General features: G+C 37.5%; 1 protein-coding gene across 1 annotated transcript in view; it reads left to right on the top strand.

Annotated features, from left to right (window-relative positions):
- PRR27 (proline rich 27) overlaps positions 1 to 8,260 on the top strand; it is a 49,036-nt gene extending 40,776 nt beyond the window's left edge. Inside the window, exon 17 of the mRNA XM_061145571.1 lies at positions 8,144 to 8,260. Coding sequence (XP_061001554.1) covers positions 8,144 to 8,260 — 117 coding nt within the window. The remainder of the gene's footprint in view (positions 1 to 8,143) is intronic.
- Positions 8,261 to 12,821: the final 4,561 nt, after the last annotated feature.

Raw genomic sequence — 12,821 nt, 5'->3', positions numbered from 1 at the left:
GTATAGTCACCTCTGGATCCACATAAATAAATATCCTGTTTCAGAGTCACTGTTCCTAAATACCCTAATTAAGTCCTCTCCACCAACCCAGTTGTTTTAGGTTCTGTCACTGGATTCTTTTCTTCATGGTAGCTATTGCTATTTTTTAGTTTTTTAAGCATTTGCATATTTGTCTTCTTTGTGAAGTGAAGTCGCTCAGTCGTGTCCAACTCTTTGAGACCCCATGGGCTGTAGCCCTCCAGGCTCCTCTGTTCATGGGATTCTCCAGGCAAGAATACTGAAGTGGATTGCCATTTCCTTCTCCAGGGGATTTTCCCAACCCAGGGATCAAACCAGGATCTCCCGCATTGCAGGCAGACGCTTTAACCTCTGAGCCACCAGGGAAGCCTTTGTAACCCTCATCAAAAATATAAATATAAGCTCTTTAAAGGCATGAATTCCTGTGTCTACTTGCCACTTTGTTACCATGATCTACAACAATACCTAGGACATATTGGGTGATCAGTAAATATTTATGAAAGGAAAGGAGAAAGAATGGAATAATAAAAGAAATTAAGGAATGAAGGAAGAAGAGAGTCTTACAAATCTTCAGAACATTTTCAGTATGAAATAATTTCTTGTGAACATTTCTTATGTATATAATTTTGCCTATTATCCTACTCTGAGCCAGAATATTAACATGAGTAGCCATGAGAATATAGATTTCCAAAAAATGAGAAACTAATAAAAAACAAATTATGGATATAAATTGAATTTAGGTATAAATTACAAGTGGATTGACTTCTTGGAATGAGGAACAAGTGTTAAGCTACCTGGATTTGTGTCTCATGTGAATACATATCAAGGGCTTCTTCCTTAGAGGAAGCTCTCAGTGACCAAGTGTACATGACAATACACTCATGTGTGAATGTCAATCAGCCTTTTTTCCCAGCCATCACACGCTTATTTAAGAGGCTGTGTATAAAATGTTCAGGCTGGCACAGACTGAGGGCAGGCATGCACTTAAAACCAACTTTCTCTTGGGTAGGCTGAGGTGACTCAGCTATTCTTAATGTGTCAGGGCTTCCCTGATGGCTCAGATGGTAAAGAATCTGCCTGAGATGCAGGAGACCCAGGTTTGATCCACGGGTTAGGAAGATCCCCTGGAGAAGGGAATGGCTACCCACTCTTTTATTCTTGCCTGGACAAAGGAGCCTGGTGGGCTACAGTCCATGGGGTAGCAAAGAGTCAGACAGGACAGAGCAGCTATCAGATTTCACTTCACTCAACAGAGACCCAAGCTGAGCCTTCAATATGGTTATGTATCTGCAAAGTATTAAGTACCCATGAAGTTGTTACTATTGTGTCATTTAACACGTCAATGGGATTTTCCCTCCAAATAAAATTTCTTTGCTGTGTAAATAAAATCAAACAGTTGCATATGGAAAAATATTCACTTCTGGCTTAACCCTCTGATTTATCCACAATATAAAACAGATCATTTCCAGAAACTGTTTAACATCAAATTACTTTTGTTCTTTCACAGGACTTTCTTGGTGGCTCAAACAGTAAAGAGACTGCCTGCAATGTGGGAGAGCCGGGTTCAATTCCTGGGTCGGGAAGATCCTCTGGAGAAGGGAATGACTACCCACTCCAGTGGTCTTGCCTGGACAATTCCATGGACAGAGGAGCCTGGTGGGCTACAGTCCATGGGGTTGCAAAGAGTCAGACATTAACATACTATTTCTGCTTTTTACAGGAATAGACCTTTAAAAATGACTGCTGGCTTGCCTACAATTTTCCAGGCATTCTTAGATGCTTTCACATAAGATCTATTTTTTTTAAACAATAAACAGAGGATAAACATTATTCCAATCATTCTTTACTTCTCTGTCACATGTCACATATGATATCATCAGTAAATCCTAATACCACTACCTTCAAAATATATCCAGAATCCAGTCACTGGTAATGAACTACACTGCAAGTACCTTGGTTATGATCACCATCATTTCTCACCTGGGTTTCACAGCAGCCCTCAACTGGACTGCTTACTCATCCTCCCCTCTTAGAATCTATTCTTAACTCAGTTGCAAGAGTAAGCAGTTGTAAGCAGGGTGACAACATACAGCCTTGACGTACTCCTTTTCCTATTTGGAACCAGTCTGTTGTTACATGTCCAGTTCTAAATGTTGCTTCCTAACCTACATATAGGTTTCACAGGAGGCAGGTCAGGAGGTCTGGTATTCCCATCTCTTTCAGAAATTTCCACAGTTTATTGTGATCCACACAGTCAAAGGCTTTGGCATAGTCAATAAAGCAGAAATAGATGCTTTTCTGGAACTCTCTTGCTTTTTTGATGATCCAGCAGATGTTGGCAATTTGATCTTTGGTTCCTCTGCCTTTTCTAAAACCAGCTTGAACATCTGGAAGTTCACAGTTCATGTATTACTGAAGCCTGGCTTGGAGAATTTGAGCATTACTTTATAAGCGTGTGAGATGAGTGCAATTGTGCTGTAGTTTGAGCATTCTTTGGCATTGTCTTTCTTTGGGATTGGAATGAAAACTGACCTTTTCCAGTACTGTGGCCACTGCTGAGTTTTCCATGCTGACATATTGAGTGCAGCACTTTCACAGCACCATCTTTTAGGATTTGAAAATTTGAATTTTTAGGATGGTTTCAATAGGGCTAGGGAAAAAACTGCAGTGAAATTAAGTAACAGTTTTTCTGCAAGGAAATGAGTCATGCCTGATAGTAAAGAAGCAGAGTTATGATTAGTTTGTTGTAATTGTTGCTAATATCATCAAATAATTATGGAAAAGAGTAGATTCACTCTAACAAATACAAAGGAAAATCTGAGCAATGCAGATGAAAAGGGGATTCAAGTATGATCTGCATATCCTTTCATTAAATGTTCATAGTAAATGAATTTTCACATTAAAAGATACGAAATGTATTTTGTATTGTCTAATTTCAATCCCTGCCACCTCATTATAAGCTCTATTGTATTACAAATTCTTACTGAAGAAAGGAAATAAAGCCTACAATGATGGCTCTAAACAAATATCAAAAGCAAGCTTCATACTTTAAGTAGGGTGATACATATGGAGAAGAGGTACATGCTACCACTTTAATTTTGTGCAATATAATTTATAATATTTATGTTAATCTGTGGTCCTATTTTACACAAACCAAAAGATTTAAGTGCTTTACCCTACACAAAAAATCAATTTCCCAGACTTTTAATTATCTCAATTGTTTCTCTAAGATGCCCTGTAACTCCTCCATACAGCTAAATTACACATCTAGACACAGTAATATAAATAGTTGGCATTTATTTCCCTAATATAGAATGAAATGATGCTTATCTTGGGATAGGTGGTTTTTAGCAATCCTAAGGGTTAAGAGCTCAACATTCAGAAAACTAAGGTCATGGCATCTGGTCCCATCACTTCATGGCAAATAAATAGGGAAACAGTGGCTGACTATTTTTTGGGGCTCCAAAATGACTGCAGATGGTGATTGCAGCCATGAAATTAAAAGACGCTTACTCCTTGGAAGGAAAGTTATGACCAATCTAGACAGCATGTTAAAAAGCAGAGACATCACTTTGTCAACAAAGGTCCGTCTAATCAAGGCTATCGTTTTTCCAGTAGTCATGTATGGATGTGAAAGTTGGACTATACAGAAAGCTGAGTGCCAAAGAATTGATGTTTTTGAACTGTGGTGTTGGAGAAGACTCTTGAGAGTCCCTTGGTCTGCAAGGAGATCCAACCAGTCCAGCCTAAAGGAAATCAGTCCTGGGTGTTCACTGGAAGGACTGATGCTGAAGCTGAAACTCCAATACTTTAGCCACCTGATGTGAAGAACTGACTCATTTGAAAAGACCCTGATGCTAGGAAAGATTGAGGGCAGGAGGAGAAGGGGACGGCAGAGGATGAGATGGTTAGATGGCATCATCGACTCAATGGACATGAGTTTGAGTAAACTCTGGGAGTTGGTGATGGACAGGGAGGCCTGGTGTGCTGCGGTTCATGGGGTCACAAAGAGTTGGACACAACTGAGTGAACTGAACTGAACTGAGGGGTTAAGAAAATGACAATACACAAAGGACAATTATTAATGATGCCATCTTCCAGAATAATTATAAAATAGTCAAATGTCTTTATTGTCTGTAGGCTCATAAACCTATTCCCTTCTAACCTATGTTCTCTCTCATCCTATTCTATTCCTATCTAAACCTAGTCTTTCAAAGACACCTTAACAATATGAGTGACCTTCCCATCCACTTCTCTCTGAAGGCAACCTATACTTTCATCTCTAACCTTCTGAGAATCTAAATCCTTAGCATATACTCATTTAGGTAAATGTTTAAGCATTCTTTGTCAAAGAGCAGCATTTAAAAGAACTCAAAACTTTGGCTGCATTTGAACAGAGATCACAAGTTCTAATGAAGAAATCACTCTCTTGGAGAAAATTCTGGAATCAGTGAGCAGGTGATAAGGAGAACTCATAGATGAAAAAAAATTCTGGCTCTTGAAATTGCCCATGCACATAAACAGGTAACAAAAACACAACTTACAGCTATGCCTTTGCATATGTACACAGATGCCTGGCCTCTGGCCGGCCCTTTTAAGCTTTAGTGAGCCAAATGTCAGCACTGTTCACAGGACACTTTGAATAAGCCGCTGAGTTTATCTGAGGTGAACCCTTGACTCCCTCCTGACCCTTCCTCATGCCTTTGTTTCTCTTGGTTTTTCAGTGATTGACAAACAACCCGTCTCTGTTCTTGTTTGTGAATGTCGTTATTGGTTCTGTAGTCACATTTATTTTCCTTGTACTGAACTTTAATCTCCCTGGTATATGCCTTGAGAAAATCGTCCTTTGTTGCCATAAATGACTTTAGTCCATGACCTTCTTAGTAGAATTTTTACGGAAGTTGGATATACCTCCTAATGTTATCACAGGGATGGAGGGACTATTTTGTAAGCTTCTGAGTTGGCATCTAAATTTCCTCTAGCATTTAACATTCTAAAGTGTGTCTGTGTCCCATTTAAAAATATATATATATATGTCTAGATTTTAACAGATTCTCACTGCAAGGGATACCACTAGATTGCCTTATCTTTCAAATGGTCTTTTATATCAGTGTGACTTAATAAACAGCAAAGGTCAAACAGATGGTCCCTCTCCCTCACATATTCAATCTTAACAGATCCATAGCTCTTCTGGCAGAGGTAGTCTGAATATTTTTCTGATATTTACATCTCCATACTTACCTACAGAAAAATACCAGATATACATCTACATTTGTGATTACCAGTGAGCTCCATAACCACAAATCTATCCAGTGTAGTTTGGCCTTTATCCTCAGCTTTTGCAGCCTTTCATATTCATCAACATATCAGGCTGGTTAAAATTAAATTTAAATTATCTACAGATATCTGGAATGCATTTCATACTGTATGGCTCTTGTATGTTTGGGAAAGTTAGAATGTAAAGTGATTAATTACTTTATAGTTTCTATTAGGAAAAAGGGGGTTTCCCAGGTGGTTAGTGGTAAAGAACCCGCAAACCAATGCAGGAGATTGGATCCCTGGGTCAGGAAGATTCCCTGGAGGAGGGAACGGGCAACCCATTCTAGTATTCTTGCCTGAAGAATTCCATGGACAGGGGAGCCTGGCAGGCTACAGACCACAGAATTGCACAGAGTCAGACACAGCCGAAGCGACTTAGCAGGCACAGACACATACACATTTGGAAAAAACACGAATTACACTATAGGAAGGGAAAAAAAAAAAAAAAAACCTCTGTATGTATAGCGCAGGAAGAGAGCGCCCTCGCGTGGGCATTGGTAAACAGAATCTGCTTCAAGGCTGACAGTTTTATCAAGATCTGGGCCCATCCTGTGGCCACTGCAGCCATCACTAGTTGAGTTAGCCTTCAAATCTCTCTCAATACAACTTTGTAAGTAGCTGTATGCAATCAGTTGTGACTGGCATTTATAAAAGTGTTGTTCCTTTAACTAGCCACAGAATCGTTTAGATAAAACACCCAAAGGTAATCAGATTCACCAGGAACTTACTACAAGATTCACATGTTCAGGTTTCTGATTTCATATTTCATTCAGTAATGTTCTCTACATGCTAATAATTCTATTTTAATGATTCAACAAAACAAACATATAGAAAGAAAACCTTAATTCTGCAACTAAACCACATCACCCTCCTGTATTCTGTCTCTCTTTCTCGGTTATACACACACACACACACCCCATGCTTCAGCACCATTTCATTCGGTGGTCTCTTGGCCTGCTACCTGTAGTTTACTCTTATAAAGACAATCTAATAATTTTTATCCTATCATCACATGTCTATATACAAATAGTCATACAATTTGTAGCTTTGCTAGCTCTATGCATAGCTCATGAATACTGAGATTTGCACCATAAAGTAAAATTACTGACTATATATATATATATATGTATACATTCATGAATGGGAACCTTTAACTAGCTGTTAGTTCGTTAGTGTTTCTAGAGTAAGTTTGTAAATAGAAACCATAGAAAACAGAGCATCAAGACCATCTTTAGATCAGTGGACTCAGAAATTGCTGAGACATCACTTACAGACGAATTGTAGAACTTGGAGTTTAAAGGGAAACTGTTAACGATCACTGAATTGATTGTTAAAGAAATTGAGCACCAGGACTGAGAGGTTGAGATGAATGAAGTGGAAACAGTAATTTGATAATGAAGATTACAGCTTCTATTTGTTATTGTTGTTGTTCAGTCACTAAGCCATGGCCAGCTCTTTCTGACTCCAGGCTTCCCTGTCCTTCACTATCTTCTGGAATTTGCTCAAATTCATGTCCATTGAGTCAGTGATGCTGTCTAACCATCTCATCTTCTGCCACCCTCTTCTACAGCTTCTATTTAACGAATACCCATTATATGGGTATCACACAGTGATAAAGTACTTCCCGTTGATGAAGGACCAAGAGAGACCAAAGAAAGAGGCAGAACATTCCAGATTGGAGGATGGCAGTTTTAATAAGAAAGAGAACTTACATACAGGGCTTGTCTTGGGTGGCCACAAGACCAGTAATCTCTGCACCTGCCCACCAAAATCTTAAAAGTCTACACAAAGGCCTTTCATTGGGTTCAGTCTTGTATACTGTCCGCACTGTCTTGACAACACATTTCCCTCTCAAGGATGCATCCTTGAAAACGGTTCTGGTTGTAGGAATAGTGAACAAAAGTTACATTCCAAGACCAGGGTGGGTGGGCAGTGAGGAGCCTCTGATTGCTTGGTTCTGGTTTGGTGGTCAATCATCACATCCTTTTGATGACTTCCTTCACCACAATAGCTCCACAAGGCGGATGCTATTAGTCTTAGTTCACAGATGATGAGACTAGGGTCTGGAAAGATGATGTAGTTCACGTGAAGCCCCTTAGGTTAAAAGACGACAGAACTAGGAGGGTCTGTTGCCTATGCAGTTCAGGAGGTAGTGAAATGGTAAAGATAAATTACGCTGTAGTAACAAACCACCCCCAAACCTCCGTGACTTAAAACAACAAGATTTATTTCTCCATTATACTACATATTTACTGTGAATCACTTTAAGTTCTGCTACATATTGTTCTCACTGAGAGAGTTGGTTTAAAAAAAAACACATATGGATGGAAAAGTTACCATCTATGACATGGCCAGTGACCACAGCAGAAATAAAGTGGTGAATTAGCTGAAAGCGTCCAGCCAGAAGTGATACATGCCTTTTCTTTACTCATATTTAATCGGTCAAGGCAAGTCACTAAGTTTAAGGGCTAAAAGTAGAACTTTACACATGACCAAGAGGAAGAATGGAAACATTTGCTAAACACTACTAATGACTACTGCATGTACCCTTTGCTTGATGGATAGATGCCACATGCCAAGAGAATAAAACCCAAACACATTTATTTGTCTTACAAAACCCTATAAGATGTGGCCTCTATCTTCCCAGTTGCCCACAAGAATCCTATATTCTAAAGATCTCAAACCAGTAATTATGCTCCCAAAGTATCAAGCTGTGTCATGCCCATGAGTTTGCACAAAAGGTACACTTTGCTTGGTATTTTCATTCTGGATTATGAATTTCTCCTCTTTTTTTTTTTTTTTTAAGGCCCAGCTCGGAGGTTTCCTGCCCTGTGAAGGTTTATCAGCCCACTCCATCCTTGATCCACATATGCCAGGGCCTTACCTCTATTCCGTCCTCATCAAACAGGACGACACTCATTAGTTTACACGTAATTCTCATCTGTTAGACTGTGAGTGCTCTGAATGCAGTATCTCTGGATCATTGTTAGTACTCAATAAATGATATCTGGATGAAGAAATAAAGTCATCTGCATTTTAATATGGGATATCAAGATTTAGTATAAAGAACATATCATAGCTAAACTATCATTAGTTAATCAGGGAAGGTTTGAAAAAATATAGGACAGCAGGAGATAGGCATATCGGCAGTAATTTTCTATACTTTATTTTTTTAAAACTAACATTTTTCTAAGCAATCATTTTTTTTAATGCAACCTGGTGACTTCAGATTGGAGTGGAAAATCACATATATATGAATAGTTTGTGAAGCTTTTTTCAAATGATTGTTATCTCTTAGGGACTTCCTAGGAAATCAGATGTTTCAAGTTGCCCTTAAAATAATTTGTTGAGAATTATTACTATGATGAGCAATGAATTTTCTCATCTAGTAGCATCTACTCTCTGTAGATATGCTGTTAATGTGTCCCATTTTACAGACAAGGGTACAAGTTCAAAGAAGCTAGTTAACTTGCTCAAAATTATATGGCTGGTAATTGCCTGAAATGGGATTCAAGCAAGACTTTTTAATGATGAAATCATATTATTAATCATGCCATTTGTGCAATAAATGAGGAGATGTAGTGAATAAATTTAACATACTCATTCATGCATTTATGATGTTCTAATAAATCACTCTATGCTTTGCCTTATCAGAGAGTCTTCCTTTCACAATGTTTTAGCCAAATAGCATTGTTATAAACTTCAGTTTTTATCACTGTATAAGTGATGGTTTAGGACTCACAAATTTTGCTATAATTGTACTTCACAAACAGCTGTGGGTTTTGCCAAATTCTAGGGCCTATATTGGACGTGGCTGTCCTTGGTGGTTATACATCTGGAAATCTTATGACCATCTTACCTATCTCAGCCATCACATGTCACTGGGAGTCTATGCCCTTGAATTCTGTGGTGCTTTTGACATTTAAAGGAAAAAGCCAATGCACTTGTTTTCTAGGAGCTTCTCCTAGCAAGAATTTCCTAATATCACAATTAGCCCCATGCCAGATTTCCACAGTCATTCATTTCTGGGCTCTAATTTTATCCATCTGTGCCAAAAGTATTTTTATCTGAAAGCACATCTAATCTTTGAATCTAAATCAGTTCTCTGAAGCACCTATGAAATACAGAACTAGGAATTGTTTCTACCACCCCACATAAAGAAATTCTATATTTCCTGACAGACAATTTTTTCAAAATTCTACTTAGAATAGAGATATCATATGTTTATTCTGGCTTTCAATGATTTTCTAGGTCTAGACTTTGTGTGAAGGCCCTGAACAAATGCAAGTTGTTTGTTTCAATAAGCCTTCTTCACTTTACTGGGCAAATACTTAACATGACTGCTCAGTGAACATTACCTCCCAGAGAAATCAGGATGAGTAATTACTGAAGAAGGCGTGTCCAAGTAATTAGTCCTGCTGTCCTTGCAAGCAAAGGCTGTGCTGCCTCAAAATTATTTTCCACAAGTCTTTTCGTTCACATTGGTTTTTAGGAGTCATTTCAACCCAGACTAACACTTATTCAAAGTCCAGGCTTAGACAGGTAACCCATCCTCAGACATTTTGCAAATCATTACATAATGTTTATTCATGGACTGCTTTAGTTTTCTTATAGAGATTAGTTGACATTTTCGTAAATGTTTCTTGGTAATACTTTTTCACCCTTTCATACTTTCAGGTTTAGAATTTATTTTGTAGCATTTTTAAAGTTTATTTATTTTTAATTGGAAGATAATTGCTTTACAATATTGTGTTGGTTTCTGCCATACATCAACATGAATCAGCCACAGGTATATATATGTCCCCTCCCTCTTGAGCGTACCCCTCACCTCCCACCCCATGCCACCCATTTTTAATGAAAGTGTCTTAAAGACACTATTTTTTCATCTTTGCCTAGTAAGTGACAGTCTAAGAAACTGATATTTTTCACCATAATGTAAAATAGTCATCACTGCAGAAAGGAATGTATTAATAATAATCAATGAAGGTTATGTGTATGTGTGTGTGTGCACTCAGTCATGTCCAGCTCTTTGTGACCCCATCAGTGAAGGTTAAATTTCTTCAACTGTTACTCATGCATGGATACAAAAGAAGAAAAATGCATTTGTGGAAATGTAGATTCATAACCATCAGACCCACAACAAAACACTATTCAGTTCACTAAGTGAGATTTTTTTAAATGTTTAGGTATATGAAACTGTAAACATTAAGATTCTGGAATAAGTCTTTAATTAACTATGTGCTTTAGTGTAGTACAGTTGTTATGAGTATTTGGGAGCTGTATAGATCTCAGTTCAGATTTGGCCCTGGAACTCATCAATCACATATCCTTGGGAAGATTTCAGAATCTCAATGATCAATATTTTCAGAGAAGGCAATGGCACCCCACTCCAGTACTCTTGCCTTGAGAGTCCTATGGACAGAGGAGCCTGATGGGCTACAGTCCATGGGGTCGCAAAGAGGCGGACACGACTGAGCAACTTCAGTTTCACATTTCAATATTTTATCCAACTTTAAAATGAAACTATCAATATCTACAGCTCAAGATTGTAGGATGATTAATACAATTGAGTTGATGTATGTAAATAAAGCACTATGTATAACACCGCACAATTTACCTGTTAGTAATACTTTTGTTCTAATTAATAGGGCTAATAAATAGGGGCTGGCTGTGAAGCTTTACAGAAGTTTGCAAATAAATGTTTGCCTGCATGATATACACTTTTATATATGGAAAAAGAAGAGATACAAGAGGAAGCATATGTTCTGGGAGATTATAACACATACATTCAGAAATTTGATGAGGTATCCAACACAGTCATGAGTTTAATTCCAGAAAGAAGATTGAGCTCTTTGTAAGTAATATTACTAAAACATCCAGTTAAGAAGATATTTATGAAAACACAATATTGGTATTTGAACAGAGTTTCTATGTTTCTGAAAGCAGTCCCAATGAGGAAAGTTGTCCATGGCACTGGTTTATTAGTTCTTGGCTTATGCTGCCTTAAATACTTGTTTTTGTAGGTGGAAGATATTCTTGGAAAAGGAATAGAGAAAATCAAACTTCCTTTACTGAAATGTGACCAGAACAATAAGCACTGTTATTATGTGACCTTCCCGTTTTGTAATCCCAGCTGAGGGCACTTAAGCTGTATATTGGAGCAATATTCTTGGATACATTTCCTCATGTCAGAATGAGTTTCTTCAGTCTATTGAAGAAGCAGAAATAAATTGTCTGAAAATTAGTATCTCTATCTTAGAAAATTCCCAAGGGATATAAGGCAAGCCTCTGAAAATCCAGAAATCGAGACATATTAATTACAACAATATATTTCAAGGCTTATATTATTCAACACACCTGGGGAATCGTCAACAAATAATGAGAAGGAAATTTTAATCAAAAAGATCATGACACTTACTTCATGTATCTCAAAATTATATGGGGAAAACTGTCCAATGTCTTCATCCTGGGCAAACATATAAGGATGGTTTAGAAATAAATACTTACTTTAGGAAAAGACCTGAGTTCAAATTTGACTTTATCAATGAACTATGCCCTCTTGGGCAAATTACTTAGAATCTGAGCCTCAGTTTTCTTGCAAGTATAGTGATGATAATAATACTTTGTAGATTCTTATGAGGATCAATTGAAAAAAAGTGTATTCAGAAACACAGCTAACAGCCTGAAGCATGGCACCAAACAAATGTCAGTTTCACATATCTGTAAATACTTACAGCTTTAGCATAAAGTGACCTTATGTGGGATACACCATGGAAAACACTACTGACCAGGGCAACAAAACTGTATTATTTGGGAAATTCAAGCATTATCCATTATGCAAAAGCATTATTTTGATAAAGCAAAATAATTATTTTGTGTGCCTCTTGAGATTCAGTCTTTAGGAATTTTAAAAGCTAGATATTTAACAACAGGTAATTTGAAATGGGTCTGGTGAGAGGTTTTACACTATGGAAATTGAGAAATACTAAAAAATTAGGGGTTTTTTCCTTTTTTTTTTTTAGTCAGAGATCTGGTTAACTTTTAACACACCACTGACTAAAAGAAAGGTTAGGATTTGAGAGAAAGAGGAATTGGTAGAACCAAGTGAATGTGTCTTAACAAAATGTTGAAATCAATATTTTAAAACTTTTTCAAAAATATTTTTAATAATAGACTAATTGATTGATAATACATATCCTTAGTTTTGGTTCGGGGACCTCCCTGTAAGCAAGTGCTCTGTGAATCTTCTTTCTCACATTACACTGGCTCTTTGCTGTTCACCTTTTAGTTTCCTGCACCAAGTCCCATTCCATTTACCGAGCTGGTTTTTGTAATAAAATATATTTCTGCATTTTATGCTTCATTCTTTCATTCACTCAACAAAAAATCTGGGTCAATTTCACGCCATGCCATGGGGATGCTCAAGGTGCCTATTGTCTAATGATGAACCTCACTATCATTGGGTGCATTTTATAGGAACAGAA

Source organism: Dama dama, chromosome 6 (assembly GCF_033118175.1).
Source record: "Dama dama isolate Ldn47 chromosome 6, ASM3311817v1, whole genome shotgun sequence".
In the NCBI taxonomy this organism is placed as follows: domain Eukaryota; kingdom Metazoa; phylum Chordata; class Mammalia; order Artiodactyla; family Cervidae; genus Dama; species Dama dama.
This window is presented reverse-complemented; position numbering and strand designations above follow the sequence as displayed.